Source organism: Kogia breviceps, chromosome 5 (genome assembly GCF_026419965.1).
Source record: "Kogia breviceps isolate mKogBre1 chromosome 5, mKogBre1 haplotype 1, whole genome shotgun sequence".
Lineage (NCBI taxonomy): Eukaryota > Metazoa > Chordata > Mammalia > Artiodactyla > Physeteridae > Kogia > Kogia breviceps.
Window position 1 is genome coordinate 134,694,542 of NC_081314.1, and position 16,944 is coordinate 134,711,485.

At 35.8% G+C, this 16,944-nt stretch overlaps 1 protein-coding gene across 7 annotated transcripts in view; it reads right to left on the minus strand.

Moving 5' to 3' along the window:
- GRIK1 (glutamate ionotropic receptor kainate type subunit 1) overlaps positions 1 to 16,944 on the minus strand; it is a 398,102-nt gene that overhangs the window by 11,483 nt on the left and 369,675 nt on the right. For 4 of the 7 annotated variants that reach the window (XM_067034983.1, XM_059064715.2, XM_059064717.2 and 1 more), the window contains 2 exons: positions 11,083 to 11,308; positions 5,852 to 6,102 (listed from right to left, as the gene is read on the minus strand). In XM_067034983.1, coding sequence (XP_066891084.1) covers positions 5,852 to 6,102; positions 11,083 to 11,308 — 477 coding nt within the window. Of the gene's footprint in view, positions 1 to 949; positions 989 to 4,328; positions 4,508 to 5,851; positions 6,103 to 11,082; positions 11,309 to 16,944 lie in introns of those variants that run through there. The other 3 variants (XM_067034984.1, XM_059064720.2, XM_059064719.2) reach the window with 3 other exon arrangements.

Here is a 16,944-nt window from a genome sequence, read left to right on the forward strand (position 1 = left end):
TTTAGGACTGTTGGGAGAAAACTCATGTAAGAAAAACTATTTTAAAAAAAACCTGTATTGAAGATAATTTTAATGAAAAGTCAAGTACATGACCTAATTTTAGAAAAAAACCTGCTATATTTAAGCTAATTTTTATGCAAACCAGTGTGCACAACTAGTTTTGCATATTCATTTTCAGGTTTAGTTAAAAATTCCAATTCCTGGACTACACTTACTGAGGCGGAACCTCTGGAGTTACAGCCGATAATCTGTATTTTAAATAATTTCCCCAGGTAATTCAGATGTACACTGAAGTCCAAAAACCAGTGACATAAAAAATAGAGTTTGAAAATTGTTCTTTTATGTTCAAGACGCTTTTTTTTTTTTTTTTCTAAATTCACTTAAAATGCAATGGCCCCTCTTGGGGTCACTGTGGTCTTAGTGGTCATTTACTTGATGGCAAGAATTGGTTGTCTGAGAGCATATATTATATAAAAGGAGAAAGAGGAAAGTATAAGAAACTCAGGGTCTGAAATGAATAGCGGATTTCTCAAGGGAGGAAGAAAGCACAGAGAGAGCAGAAAACTACCTACTTGAATATCTTGAGTAGACCTACCACTCATAGCTAAACAGGAAGATTATCAGTTGAATATAATGACTTTTCTATCTCAAAGATGTTCACAGATTCTTCTTGAATTTTATTAAATATTTAATGCTAAATATATGCTGTATCTCTTGCTTGAAATTAATGATCCTGCCTCTAGAATCAATCAATAAATAGCAACAACTTACTGAGTGCCAATTATACACAGAAGAGTATGTTTTAGGTCATTACTACACACTAGAATCAACAGGATACCTTAAAACCTGCTATTGTTCTACCCCCATTCCAGACTAATGAAATTAAAATTTCTAGAGTTGAGGTTCATACCTTCCACTCTGTGTCTTCATAGATTGCCATTTTGTATCCTTCTCTTGGGCGCAATGAACTTGCCATTGATTTTTAATGCTTGTGAGAGGAAAAATGGTCTTAGAGATAGTTTGAACCTCTAAATTGAAAAACCTGTTTTCCAAACCAACTCTGTTTTAAGATGTGTGATAAATTGTATTTATTGCTCATGTTACCAGAGAGCAATACTTAATTTCTCTATAAGGAACTAACATCTGTTAACCAATATTTATTAACAGGCCTCTTATAAATGACTTAATTTTCTATGCCATTATATTATTTTATTTAATTATCAAAGCAAATGAAGTCAGTATATTACCTTCATTTTTCAAATGAGGAAATTGAGGTTCAGAGAAGTTTCAGAAAAAAACCATCCCCGATAATAAATGTTATTGTTTATTGAATGGCAACTCTGTGCTAGGCATGGTATTAGGTGTTTTGTACATTATCACTGGATGAGATACACATTATCATACAAGTGTTCCCTGTAGAACACTGCTCTGTCAAGATGCTTTGGAGGAAAAAAGATTCTGTGATCTAATAGGTTTGGGAAGTACTGGATACTTTTCCTTCTTGTTGAAAATTCTCAGTGTATTGTAACATATTAAACATACTGAAATGTCATGCAGTAAAGGGGCGTTTGTTCTGGAGCTCCATGGGTTACTCGACCCTGAAAATCTTATCTGAGTAACACTTGCCAATGAAAACCAGTTTGAAAAATACTCCTTCAACACAGCCTTATGACCTAGAAACTATATCCCCCTATTACATATTTAAAAACTAAGGCTCTGAGAAATTCAGTTATTTGTCTACAGATATTCAGCAAGTGACTCCACTAGAACTTGAACCTAAGTTTGGCTGATTTAGAAAATTCTCTTTTGATTCTAAGTCTAAGACTCTGGGTCACTGACTCTGATATTTATTTTGGAGTCAACTGTTAGTAAGGCTGAAATAAAATTGTGGAAAGGATTAAATGTAATACAGTAAGTCCCCTACACACAAAGGAGTTCCGTTCCGAGATCATGTTTATAAGTCCAAAAAAGTTAGCTTATGTATCCAATCGGCTATATAGTACTGTACTGTAATAGGTTTACTTTTCACACAAATAATACACAAAAAACAAACAAACAGAAAATAAACGTTTTTAATCTTACAGTACAGTACCTTGAAAAGTACAGTAGTACCAACTACATCACCGCTGCTTTTATGCTCGCTTCCGGACATCCTGGGCTTTAAATAAAGATACTATACTACTGTACTCTATAAAGTACTGTACAGCAAAGTCCACAAAAGCACAACCACTTGTAGAGAATGTGCGCACATGACAATGTACGCCGGATACGGGAGCTAACTTACATGATTGGACATGAGAACGCACGTTCTCATCTTTGAAAGTTCGCAACTTGAAGGTTCGTATTTAGGGGACTTACTGTACTGTATCTTAAAACACTTTGAAACCATAAAATAATATGTAACTATCAGAATTAGGTAGTATACAGTTTAAAGTAGTACATAAATATTAATTTTATCCAAACCTCTGAATGACACTTTTAAAGGATGCTCTCTATAGAAAGACAAGTTTTGTTACCATTAACCCCGATCATCTATACCTCATCAATCACCATTGAACTTTTTGGGTAGCATTTTTGATTTACTAAAGAGTCCTTGGGAATATAAATTTATGTAATTTGTGGTTTCTATATATAGAATCAATGAATTATGTAATATTTATTTCAACATCTGATATTTTGATTATGAGGATGTGAACTCTGATCTAGGGCAAACAGTATGTTGCTTTTACCCCCAAAACAGCTAATAAATGTCAGTGTAATTTATAGATATTTTCTTAAAAGTATACTTATTTAAAGAAGAAACCAAGACTGAGAAACAGTCAGGGCAAGAGTCAACTCTCCTGAACATGTTTTACTGGAGAAATCTAGAGTTGATTGAAGATACTCGTGATTCAAAAATCGGAACCCATTTAAAGCTAAGCAAAGAGAAGACAAAATACTACTTGATTGCACAGATGGCCTATCTCTACTTCTGAGAAATATGTTTTTGGGGATCACTTCACATGTCAAAAGGTAACCCCATTAAGGAGAACAAAGAGCAACTTATCCCATATTGAGGGAAGATGAAAGGCATCTTCAATTCCCCTATTCACTGTGAAGAGGGAAAGAGCTCAGAGGGACAGCAGACATCCTGTCACAACAAATTAAGTATGTAGTTGGCTTTCTATGTCACAAGCTCAGTTAGAGTGAAAATTATTTACAGCATTTTGAATGCGGGTGGGAAATAAATCTACAGAGATCCGTAACTAATGTGTGTGGAAATTCTTTCCTCTATTTATTTTCTCCTCCTTGTCCCCCTCCCCAGTATACTTGGAATGAATTGAAAATGGCAAAGGATCCAGAGGAATGAGTGTGAAAGTGGCGAGGCTCAGAAAAGATTGCTACAAAAACAACCACTCTATTAGGACAGGAATGAAATAACATCTTGTGAAAAGATGTTCTTCAGTGCAAAGAATGAGGGCAAGTGAGTGGAAAATAGAAGATGCTAGGCATTAATTTCTAGCTTAGGACTGTGCCTGGAGCTTGCAAAATATAATCTATAGCTTGAAAAAAAGTCACAGTTCCTTAAAGATTCTGAGCATACTACCTATCTGAACCTACGGAAGATTGTTAAGCTCTACAAGTAAGTGTTACTTGAGAGCTTGATGGAAATGAATTTCTATGTAGGGATTATTTTTGACTATGTTGTGTCTTCCTGAGTGATGTTCACCTTAGTTAATGATCTTCTTCCATGACACCAGAGGTTTCAAGTTTAGTTTTCATTTTCTGGGTCACTTTTTTTAATCTTTAAAATCTAAGACTTCTTGGAATCTCAGTGTAAATAGTACATTTCAAATAGTAGACTCAATTTGTATTAAAAATTAACATTGTTAAGGAGTAATTATGAAAAGATGGGGCTTTGGGTACTTGGAAAGTGTGGATCTACAGAGTGTATGGTACAGGGGGAAGGAAAGAGGAGAAAAAAGGGTTCACAAAGATGAAAAGAATTCCTCAAAATATCATTTTGTTTTCATGCTTTGCACTGTTGAAAGTCTGAATCTACTTGTGCATAAGGCAAGAGTTGCTTATTTTTAAAACATGAAAATACAAGTAAGATAACCATTCTCTTGATGGTATAGTCAATTCCTGTAAACACACATACCTTGTATTCTGTATACCCCTAATATGCTGCTGTTTCAATATAAAATGCACATGTGTCTCCAGTGCATTGAATTCAATGTTCAGAGTACATGAGTTTTGCTATCATAAAACAAGGATAGGGATTATGGCTATTTATGTTTAGTAGATACAGACATCATCAACACCACCAGTTAGCAGAAGCAGTTTCTACTTGGCACAACTTTTTTTTTTTAAATGATTACACAGTGTGAATTGAGGACTGTGTCCGAATCCCTCTCTCCTCTCGAATTAATTTGCCACATTCTAAATCCGTAGATAAAGTGGTTCCAGAAGTGGAGTTGGTTGGATGGGTTTGCTTACACTGCAGTCCATAAAAGAAACAAAAAGCCTTGCATGCAAAAGAAATGAGAAAAATATAGAAAAATGAATAAATCAGAAGCAAAAATGGGTGTTTAAATGAAAATTTAAATCAAATGAAGCTGGCAATTATGAGAAGCACATTAAAGCATAACATATACAAGCTTTTAGTTTTCAAATTATTTGCATAAAACAAGACACCTCAAGAGCAAATCGAAAGTTAAAATAGATCAGTCCATTCTCCCTTTTAATTAGACAGTTTTCTCTAACAAGGTCTCTGAAAATGGTGCTTAATGTTCTCACAATTGCCTTGTAGTTTTGGGAAAATTTTCGGGATGAAACCAGGTTATAATCAATCACCCCCATCTCTGGGAACTTAAGGAGAGTTTCCACTTAAAGGAAGTGGGACTTGTATGAGATTATTAATCAAAACTGGCTACATTATTTGTGGGGTCCAGAACAAAATGGAAATGTAGAGCCCCTTGTTCTAAAATTATTAAGAATTTTAAGACATTGATAGCTGAGCATTAAAGTAGGCCTGTTATTAATAGTTTGTAGTTTCAAAATTCTAACAATACTTTAAAATTGATTGGGTAACCAAATAATCTACAATGGGCATAAGCTTTGTGTTTTGTTTTTTTTTTTATTATCATACGCTTGTGAAGGAATTATCTTTAATCACCGTCATCTTATTCAGAATAGTGTAAGCTCTTGATGTGATTTTCATCACAACTAAAAGTAACAGGCAAAAAATGGTTGACTGTTGAAATCAACCATAATCCTAAAATTTGGAAAAATAGATTCTTTAATATATTTTATCATCATTCTGTACTGTTCATCATTTTTCTGGCAAATTATTTTTTGTGAATTATTCTTTTACAAAACGTACTTTGATAGAGGCAAATGCTCAGTTTCAAAATATTACATTTACATCTTTATATAAATTGCTTTGCATTAGTACATGTGCTCAGTACCTACACTTAGGAGATGTAACATTTCTCTCAAAGATCTTTTTATATATTTTCCAATTTTAGATTTACTTCTTCCTTGCTCTATCTAGGGTTTCTATCTTAAGAGTAAATAACTGTTAAAGAAATTAACTGAGTTTGGAATTTTTGCACTGTCATTCCAAATAGTGATAATTGAATTGAGTGTATAAGGTGCTTCCTTCTTCTTATTAATAAATGATGGGGCTACAGTGCCAGCAGCACCTGGCAGGGATTCAATAGCTCTTAGCTCTAACTCAAAAATAGCCCTTCTGGGCATCTAGTTCAATAGACTGTGACAAATAAAGAGCAAGCATCCTTTAGAACCCCAAACTTAAGACAGATAACACAAACCAAAACCCACCCGGTCCTAAAAAGAAATGACTCACCTGCTCAATATCGTTGTTTTTCCGTGATTTGTATATAAATTCTCCAATGGCTACAAATACAGAAAGGACCAGTCCAGCAGCCAGAACGATGAAGATACCCCCAATATTTTCTACTCCCAGAGCACTGGCCTCTTTGCTGTCTTCCTCAGGGCAGCCATTTCCCCGCCACCATTTCTCTTTCATCATATGCAGTTTCCCCTCTTCTTGTAATTGAAGAATAGCAATAGTAATTTTATCCCGGTAAGGAGAGCCTGTAAGTGAGATCATTTGGACATTGGTCACCAAAAGGCTGAAGAAGATGTGAAGAAGGATTATTGTCTTAGAGGTAACTACTTTATGGCAGTTGGAAAACCCCAATCCATAAGTTGACTGGCAAAGGGCAATCCTATATTTTGAAGGATCTAAATAATTGGACAGCAAAAAGCTGACATGTTGAGATTAACTCTTACCCAAACTGTCTGTTCCCTTTAAACAAGGAAAAGCTGAGCTGGGAATTCCATGACATCCCGCTGCTTCTGGTGAGATTTTTATGAATCTTTTCCCACATTAGAGAATTTCATTGTTTAGATTCCACTTTTTCTAGGCTTTTGCATGTCTAATATTGTGACAGCCTGGCTAAATGATCACCAGTACCATTTCCTCTCCTTTCTATGGGAGTAGCTAGACATGTCCTAGTCTCCTTTACAATTCATTGTGGTGATTGACCGATTGCTAGCCATTGGGAGCTAAAGCGATGTACGACTATTTCCAGTCCTATCTCATAAATGCTCCCAACACGATCCTCTACTCTTTCCCTCTCTTTCCTCAAATACTCAGCATGGGGGAAAGGATTTTAAGTCATTAGAGACAGTGGAACCACCAGCTAGAAAGGAATTGAGTCCCAGGATGACTGCATGAAGGAGAATCTCTGTTTCAACCCACTGTTGGACCATGACAAGTTCAAGAAGTAAATATGTATTGTGTTGGCCACTAAAAATTTGCAGATGTTGGTTATAGTAATTAGTCCGTACTGACTAATACAGCTATTAAGATACTCTTATGAGTAGGTTTTGAATAATTTAAACAAAATTCAGCTAGGTTTAGAAAATTTGCAAGCACTTTGTTGATATTATTTATACTCTATTTTCTAGTAAAGCCATTGAAGCTTTAATTATGTTAGGGCTAGAGAGTATCAACATGGTCCTGCAGCCACAGCTTGTCCAACACTGGATTCCTATGTTAATTAAAGCAAAGGAAGAAATTAAAAAATAAAGATGGTAAGATTTCTTTACCTAATTTCTCCTTGGATGCTAAGGATTTTTGTAAGCATTTCTTCTACTTAGTAGGAAAGTAGTACATTCTAGCTCTTTCTGTTTGTAAACTTTAATGTTCTTCTTGGTGGAAATAGAAAAATGCAAAAAAAGTAGCAGGTAGAAAAATGTGGCATCTTAGAACCAGAAGAGATCTTAGGAACCGTATAGTCCCAGTCTACTTATTTTTAGAATTGAAGAAATTGAGGATGTGAAGATATGGGTGAAAGTAATAGTTGCTGAGAGCCAAGAATTTAACTCAATTCTCCTAACTTCTCTCTTAGTGTTATTTTCATTAAAGTTTCTCCCTTCACCCCTATGTCATCTCCCCCCTCCCCCGTATACCTTATGTTCTAGGGCATGGTTAGAAAAGCAGAAGATTAATATTGTGACACTTGTCATTTTCTCCATTCCTCCCAAGACTTCCTAAAGTAATTGTGAGTCCCTCAGGATCAAGTGTAAAAGAAGAGCAAAACGTTTCAGAGTTAGATTGTGGTTTATCAATTAAGAGTATGGATTTTTGGTGAGAAAATGGCTCTTGAAAGCCAAATTAAAAGATATTGATTGCTTGCTTAAACAACTTCAGAATAATAGTGTCAAAATTAACACCATTAACAATAGTATGTGAACAATTAAGTGAATCAAGAGAGCTTTGCTTTAATGTACATGAAAGTGTTTTGAAGAGTGTGGGAATGATCCATAGGGTAACAATTGCAGCAGTAATCATAGCAGTATACACAGTGGGTACTCAGTAAATGCTGACTGATGCTTTCCTTTTGCCTTCAGGCTACTCATTACCTAAAATATTTCAGGCAGATGGGGATTGGATCTCTGTTTAAGGTGGGTCTCTAAAGAAGGTTATTTCCAGCCTCCTGGTAACCTGTTTAAGCCTTAACTGCTCTTGTTCTCTTCAAGTTTTATTTTAAATCCCTCAGGAGGCACATTTACAGAGCTTCTGTCCTGAGAGTCTCTAAGAAGCAAAGTCTTTGATTTTGTGTTGTGACTGAGCAACTTTGCCAATCTTTGACTGTGAGAAGGGATTTTAAGCCCTAGGGGGATCGCTTCTCGGCCTTTTGGCTAAGATCAAGTGAAGCCTTAAGGGAGTCAGGGCAAGACCAGAAGTATGTGGATAATTTTTCATATCTGAATATATTTTAGCTTCAATTTTTGTTGTTGTTGTTGCTTAAATGGACTGAATGACATCGGAAGTGATTTATTACAAGTCACTTGAAAAAAATACATATGTATACGCGCGGATCTTCCTGAATAGCAGCTGATCTTTCTTAAAGAGTCAATTCATCATAGAAGAAACATCTCACACATTCATCCAACAGCTGTATTCCCAATGGATGTATTCTCTCTGAGGTCTGCCATCTGTTCCAATTATTCCTTCATTGTTTTAGTTTTAAAAGGATGACAGGTTTATAACCACTACGAAAAATTCCTGGAGTGTATTTCTTTTCATCTAGAGAGGGGGAAAAACTCTTCAACTTTGGAATTTGTATGTCAGAGAATGCATGAGGTTGGCAAAATGTAGACTGAACTGGAATATTCAAATCTCTTTATATCATATTATATAAAATATAGTGATACTCATCACAGGGTCTGCCTCACTCACATGGAGGCAGAGTCATTTTTAGAGCACTACATTAATTTAGGAGTGTTTCAGAAAGGACCCCTTGCTTCTTCCCCATTCCTCACCAATATTCCAATATTTTAACTTGAGAGTTGTATTTCATTCAGTAGAAGAAATGCCTATTAGATGTCTCATATTATAGTGTAAATATTCTCAGAAGAAGTGGTACACATTGCTATTTTCTATCATTACTACCAGACTGGAAATTGGGTGGGCAAAGAGGGGAATTAAAAGGTGATGGAGATGGAGGTGAGGATGGAATGGTAAAAGTGCAGTTTTCAACTTTATAATTTAATCTAAAGATGGTTCTGTTAAGAAACTATAGTTGCTTTTCTAAGAAGATGCAGAATATATTACAATAAATCATAAGGTCTTGATTTAGAAAAGATTCAGGCAAAGGCACACAATCCTGGTGTTCTTGTCTGACTGATGGTCCATTTAACTAAAATCAGTAGTGATGGAATATTAAAAAATAACACGTCTAGCTTCTTTCTCCAGTCTTTAAAAAAAAAAAAAAAAGAAGAAGAAGGGTTGTTGCTTGTGAGTTATTTGTGACGTGGTGGAAAGAGGGTTATAAAAATAATAAAATAATAAAATGAGGTGATAAAGCCTGGTTAGGGAGATAGGACATTGTTTCTCAAATCAAAAAGAAGCATAGTATCCTTTTAGTTAGTGTCTAATCATCCCACTGAGTTCTCTGCAGAGCGTGCCAGCTTAGTTTTAGGAGAGCTTACCACTTGAGAAAACAATGTACACTTCCTTTGCAATACTGGCATTTTCATCAGGAAAACTTATTCGAAATAAAGGGGCAAGAAGGTAGTTACAGGTTCCCTAGCCTAATCATTCTGAAGATTTATTTAGAGGACACACATAACAACTTATTTAGAGGAAAAGGAGATCTTACCCAATTGATATAAGTTAATTTCTTTATAGCATATATTTCTAGCATCAGATAGATTGCATGGAGTCAAATTGGTTATGTATTCATGTTCAAAGGTGGAGAGAGTTGACCTTCTTTATCTGGTTAATCAAATTAGTATTGATCAAAAGTTGAATGTGGGCTACATAATCTTTTTTAAAAAATAAATTTATTGCCAAATTAAGCCATCAGGAATATTGACCTAAAATCTGATTTTTTTTTTTCATGAAAAATAGAAGATCTGATAATGTTGGGCTGTAATTCCCACAGCTACTGACCTGAAAGGCAGTTGCCCCCTTTAGATGAGTATGTTGTCTCTAATTCTCCATACCTGCTACCATTCCCTTCTACTTCTTCAAACCAACAAGCTTTATTCAATTATACCTGCTTGGCTTCTGTAAGCGTTTGAGTTTGCGATCCCTGTCTAGTGTTGAGGGAACTGGATAATCCCTTTCAACAGGTGAAAATAATAATATACCTTGGGTCCTTAATCATCTGATTTTACTGTAACTATGATTTCTTATTGGACTAACCCAGGGGTCTAAGGTGGCCTCCAATTCCTCCCCTTGGGAATGCTTAACAGAAAATTACCAATGACTCACTTGACAAGAGCAGATTGCTACCATATCAGAACCTTATACAATACAGTTTCTGTAGTGAGGGAAATAGAGAGTTTTCTATAGGAGGTCATTGTCCCTTGAATACAGAATATAGTTCTATATCCCAGACATGCAAGAAGACCTAGCTGTGTGGGTCTGTATGCCTACAAGGTAATAATATCCTTAGATTGAGCAGTGGTACAAAATCAAGGACTAGGAATATTTGGAGATTTTAAGTATTTATTAATGATTGAATCTGACATATTGCCTGAGCAAATTATAATTTAATCTTAATCCTTTTTCTCTTGACAGATATAGTTTTAGATAAAACTAAAAATAGTTTTATCGATTTACATAGAACACTAGCTCTTTAACTTTGTCATCTATATGTATAGTTAATTTTGTTGTATTCTAATATAATTTAAGATAGAAAAAACTATACAGGCATATATAGGAACTGAAGAAAATAATGAGAAGAGAGTTAATTAGGAAGATATTCTTTTAACAATATTTGGGGTAAAATAATAAAATATATGTACTCAAATGTATATGCAATGGTAGAACTTGAAAGAAACAATGGGTTAAAAGTTTATGAGGTTAAATATCTTGGAATCTTCAATTCAGAGCATGTCTATGATCTGTATTGGCACTTCCCTTATTTATTAGTCCACTGAAGGCATTGTAGCCTTTCTCAGAATGTAGAGTAGATACCTCTGAGCCCATTTCTTTCTATACTTTGTAACTGACATTGCCCATCTCAGTCTTTGCTACTGCCTTGCCTTTCTTACCTATAGGTGTTCCCACTCCATAACCTTTGGAGTCAATGAGGCCCCCGATCTGAGTGAGGTTGCAGTTTCTCTGCGTCACATACTCAATGTTGGTGGACTCCATCAGCAAGGCATAGTCAGTGGTGAGCACTCGTTGGATGCCCTCATCACTGTTTTTGACCAGGGCAGTCTGCTGCCTGCTACTCATAAAAGCCCACATCTTCTCGTAGGTGGATATCTTCGATTTCTGCAGGGAAAGAAAGCACACCCACCAGCAGAGAGTGCTGAGAAAATATGTCCTAAAGCTATTCAAAATCCCTGGGTTTCAAATAGCAAAGGGAGGATTCTTTCTCTTTAGGTAGGAAACCGGTATTGATGATCCTGGGACTTCAGTTTGGTAGTTGAAAGGAGCCCAATTCACTATAGGAAAACCTTTGGAGGCACTGAGGCAGCTATAGAGGAAAAAGAGATCTTACCCAACTGTTGTAAGACATTGCCTCAAGATCATTTGGCTGATTTCAGTAGGGAAGAAAGAAGATTAGTATCAATGACAACATTTGCCTAATGAACTCTGGCCACTTAAGAACAAGTCCTCAAGGCCTACTAGGCCAAGGGGTGACTAGATCACCCCAGGACTCTACTCATTTATTCCATTGCCTTCAACGACTTAACTTCAGTAGGCATTGTTTTGCTTTTTTAAGGTATGTAAGTTTTAATACCTGATTCAACATTCCTTTGCAAGGGACAGCCTTGGGATAAATCACATACATTCTCTGATTTATTTATGAAAGAACTGCCAATTACTCTTATCTTTTCTAGAAAACTTAGAGTGCAAATGCTCTTTTCAGATTAAAATTCAGATCAGAAAACTTCCTACTGTATTTTTATGAGCCGTTTTATATATACATTCAATTTAAAATTGCAATTATATTTTAGATAATGAAGACTGAATTTTCATTTGAAAGTGTTCATGATTTTATCTTTTCCTTTATTCTTCAGTTTCTTGATTCAGTAATAAGCCATATATATATGGTATATATTACATATGCATCTATACCATCCACTATCTCATTATCTTTCTTTGTTAAAATATACTGCCTAAGTTTTCATATTGCTTAGGTATAAATTCTCTATTCTTTTGAATAGTGATCTGTAAATAGTTTACATTTTATTCTGTAATTTCCATATTGTTCCAATTTTTTTCTGTATTTGTCTTCATTTGTATCAACACTCCCCTCCATTTATTTGGAAGATGGAAGAGATTATGAGAACTACTGATAATTCCAAGCTACTCCAGCTCTTGCATTGTATATGGTACACACACACACACACACACACACACACACACACACACACACGAGCTTCCTTTGCAGGCACAGAGCTTATCATCTCAGGAGTGCAAGGAAGTTTAAAACATGATTTGGGGTCACAGAAATAAATGGAATACCTGTGGAATAAACTATAGTGTGGTTATTCATATTCAAGTGTTCCTGAAGCCTCACTCAGTTCCTAGCTCTATTTAAGACCTGGGTTAATGCTGTAGGCTTTATGAGTTAAGGGAGGACAGATGGCTTTATTTTGGATTGTTAGGTATTTGATGAACCCCTTGAGAAAGGTCTCATGAGACAAATAGCAATTCAATATACAGTACCTTATATATATTGGTATTTTATGGAAACCATTTTGTCATGATTAGGCCCCTGTGAATTACTCTTCACCCCCATATACATCTGAAAGTTGAGGTTCATGTCTCCATGAAAAAGGTATGTTTTTGAGGTAGGGTTCAATGTCTCATTTGTTGGGTAATTTTAGCCTGGAAGAGTCTGTTAATGCTAAATTTATAATAAAGAGCTACTTGTACAAGTGCAGGGAGGTCAGTCTGTCTTTTGGCAGTAAATGCACTGTTGGGAAAATTAGTCTTCCACCAGGAAACTACCTTAAGGGAAAATAATTTTCTTAGAATTATGAAATTTTACGGTTGATAGAAACTTTAGAAATTGGCTCATTCATGCTGTTTTCACAGAGGGGGAAATTTTGGTGCAGAAGATTTGGAGACTTCATGAAAATCACAAAACTGGTTAGTATCAGAGCTATTTCTGGACCTCCGGACCCCTGACATCTAATTCAATGCTCTTTCCACTGTACCATGATGATTTGGGGTAGGTGAATGTCAATCTTGCCAAAATTCTTCTGAGAATGATCTTAGTCTTATTTGATCTACCTGTGACATAGCTTATATTCATGAACTCATATTGTGCCCTGAGGTTGTTTGCTATTTGGTATCATGTTAATCCAACTAGGAGTTAGCTTCCATATAAAAAAATCCATAAAACATCTATTTTTTCCACTGTATTTAAATTTTATTAAAAATGAATTTTGTAAATAGTTAGAAAACTGGAATTTTTGGTCTATGGGAGTTGAGGACAAAACAAAGTAAATGATCAGTTCATTTATGGGAAACAAAGTGGGAGGAATCCTTTTAGGAATCCAGGAATTGAAGGACGTGGAAAAAGATGATAAGATTCAACTCAAAACCTTCACATCTGTTATTGAGCCTAATCAGGTGTGGTTCTCAAATTACCTGCAGTGAGGAATGTCTATTTTTTCATTCCATGGCAGACCTATCTGTGGTTCTACCAAGTGGGATTAGGATGCACTCATACCAGATGTGGCTCACCATGGTGGCACTTGATGGTCCTCAAAGTGGTCTACATTCTTGGAACAATATCCATTAATCATGTTCTTTTTTTTTTTTTTTTTTTTTTTTTTTTGTGGTACGCGGGCCTCTTACTGTTGTGGCCTCTCCCGTTGAGGAGCACAGGCTCCGGACGCGCAGGCTCAGCGACCATGGCTCACGGGCCCAGCCGCTCCGCGGCATGTGGGATCTTCCCGGACTGGGACACGAACCTGTGTCCCCTGCATCGGCAGGCGGACTCTCAACCACTGTGCCACCAGGGAAGCCCATATTCTTTTTTTTTTAATTTTAAAAATTGTTTTATTTTTGGCTGTGTTGGGTCTTTGTTGCTGTGCATGGGCTTTCTCTAGTTGTGGTGAGCGGGGGCTACTCTTCATTGTAGTGCATGGGCTTCTCATTGTGGTGGCTTCTCTTGTTGTGGAGCACAGGCTCTAGGCATGTGGGCTTCAGTAGTTGCAGCACTTGGGCTCTGTAGTTGTGGCATGTGGGCCCTAGAGCATGAGGGCTTCAGTAGTTGTGGATCACAGGCTCTAGAGCTCAGGCTCAGTAGGTGTGGCACACGGGCTTAGTTGCTCTGCAGCATGTGGGATCTTTCCGGACCAGTTATCAAACCCATGTCCCCTGCATTGGCAGGTGGATTCTTAACCACTGCACCACCAGGAAAGACCCTCATTAATCATGTTCTTGGTGCCATCACAATATCCAAGAGCTACAGAACTTCTAAAATCTTACTCTCAATTTCTTTTATCTCATCACAGCTTAGTAACACAATGTTCCCTGAGTCAACACGTTTGTCACACCACACTTTAACTAGCACTACTGCTCTGTGGAGCTGAAGGTCACGGATTTAGTTCAACCACACTTACTTCTTCCTTTTTGGAGTAGAAGGTTGTTCTTGGCTTGAACTGTCTGAGGTGCTGGAAGAGAAATCTAGCAGGCATGGAATTTGAACCATTGAACAGCAGAACTTTTTCTAAGAAAATGATCACTTGGGGGACTTGCTGAAGTTGAAGGCATAGGGAACATTCTAAATCTCTTTGACCCCCTCCTACTATTTTTGCTCCAGTCTAATAATGGTAAACATAATGGGACAGAGAATAGCACCCTTCTGCTTTCATTTAAAGTTCTCTTTCATCATTTAGAAAGTTTGCTGTTGTGGGGGTCCATCGTATTCTACATTTGAAATTATAGACTGTTTGACAAGCTGGGGAGCTTAGATAAATAGGAAGACCCAGAATGTGGCTAAGGAATAACCTTTTTAACAGTTAAAGATATCTGTAGATGGCTCAAGCACCTTAGGATATAGTGAGCTTTCCACCACTGGAAACCTACAAGAAGAATTTCATGGATGGATGAGTTTCACTTAAGGATCCTTCAACCTGCAGGTTCTACTCTCTAGACCAACCTTTTCATATTACTTATGCAGGTCCTGACTTCAGAGACAGTTAAGTGCTATCCAGGGGTCATATTGGTTAGTGAAAGAAGCAATACAGAGTCATGGCCTCTTTCCTCCTTATTCCTGAGTTCCATCCACTGTCAAACCATGTTCTGTAATGTTTATTTTTTGTTTGGTCAAAAAGTACTCTTTTAAGAGTAGTTAAATTAGATTTATTTCTTTTTAATGGACTATTTTTAAGACACAGATTTTAATAATTCTTAAAAATAGAAGCATACTTCATGAGAGATTATCATAAATATTAAAAAACTTAGCAAACCATTTGAATGACAGTCTGGATGTTTCTGCACTTGTAAATCTTCTATAGTCTCAGCCTGCTAAATTGCTCTAAATAATATATATATTTAAAAGAAGAAACAGTGATTGCAACTTATTTCACTGAATATGTCAAACGTTAATTAGAATATTTGTAAAGTACTCTGAGCTTCTTATCAAAAGTCACAAAAACTGAAAAGTCCTCATTTATTAAATCTGAAATCATCCAGGTTTTTTTTTTTTTTTTTTTAATCCTAGAGGGGAGTCAAGGTTAAATACATTTACTTTGTCTGGTTAAACCTGATTATGTGGCTATTCTGATGCTGATGAAATGTTGTTGGCAAAGAATAAACATTCTTTTCATCTAAAAATCTGTTATAAGGGAGTATTACTGTATCACCCTCTGATGACTGTTGTTTATGTCTCTTTTTTCTCCCATAATGCATGCAAGTTAAACACTCAATGGGAAATAATTTACAATGGGTCTCTGTGCAGTTAAAAACTACTTATTGAAAATAGTAATAATAACCAGCATGTGCAATGTTTACTGTGTGCCCAAAACTATTCTAAGCACTTTGCATGTATTAATCTAGTTAATCTTCACAGTGTTCATATGAGAAAGATACCGTTATTATTTGTCCTTTAGAGATGAAGAAACAGAATGCCACATAAAGAAATGATGAAGCCAGGATTTGATCCCAGCAATCTGGCTCCAGGGTTTGCGCTCTTAACTAATAGAGAATCAATTGTTTGTTTTAATACACAGAACATCAAACTCATGACTTGGCTAATGTTTTAACATCACTGACACATTTTCTAAAGAAAGAATTTCAGTAAATAGCTGTGGCATCTTTCTATTATAACTGGAGCTGCTGAAAATCTTGTAGTCATCACACAATGCATGGAAACTATTTATATGAATTTAGACAGCTTATATTTGTTTAGACAAAAATTAGACAGTGTTTTAGGAAGTTCAACAGTTGGAACCTGGAAGGAAATGTAGATATTGTTTATATTTTTCCTTACTTTTTTTTTCATATAGTTCCATTGTTTTCAGTTTCAGGGTTTCTGCTATAACAGGAAAAATATGTGTAAATTCTGGAGTGTAATACAATCTTAAGACTGATAGAACCTGCATTTTATAGACATATCCCTCTAATATTTCATTTTTACTGAAATAAACATTATTTATCACTTTATTTCTTCAACCAGGTTATAGGGCTTCTACAGTAAAGATGTATAATCCTATTTTTCAGTAGAATGAACAGCTGTGCAATTCTACTTCAGGCCAACATGCTTAAAGATTTTATATATATACCTGTTTATATGTTTATTTTTACATATATCCATACCCCACACATATACACTGAAGATTGATTATTGATATTTGATTTTTGTTATCTTGTCAAAAATGATCATATAAATATGGTAAATATCTGCTTATTGAACAAATAAAACACCAAATATAATTACATTT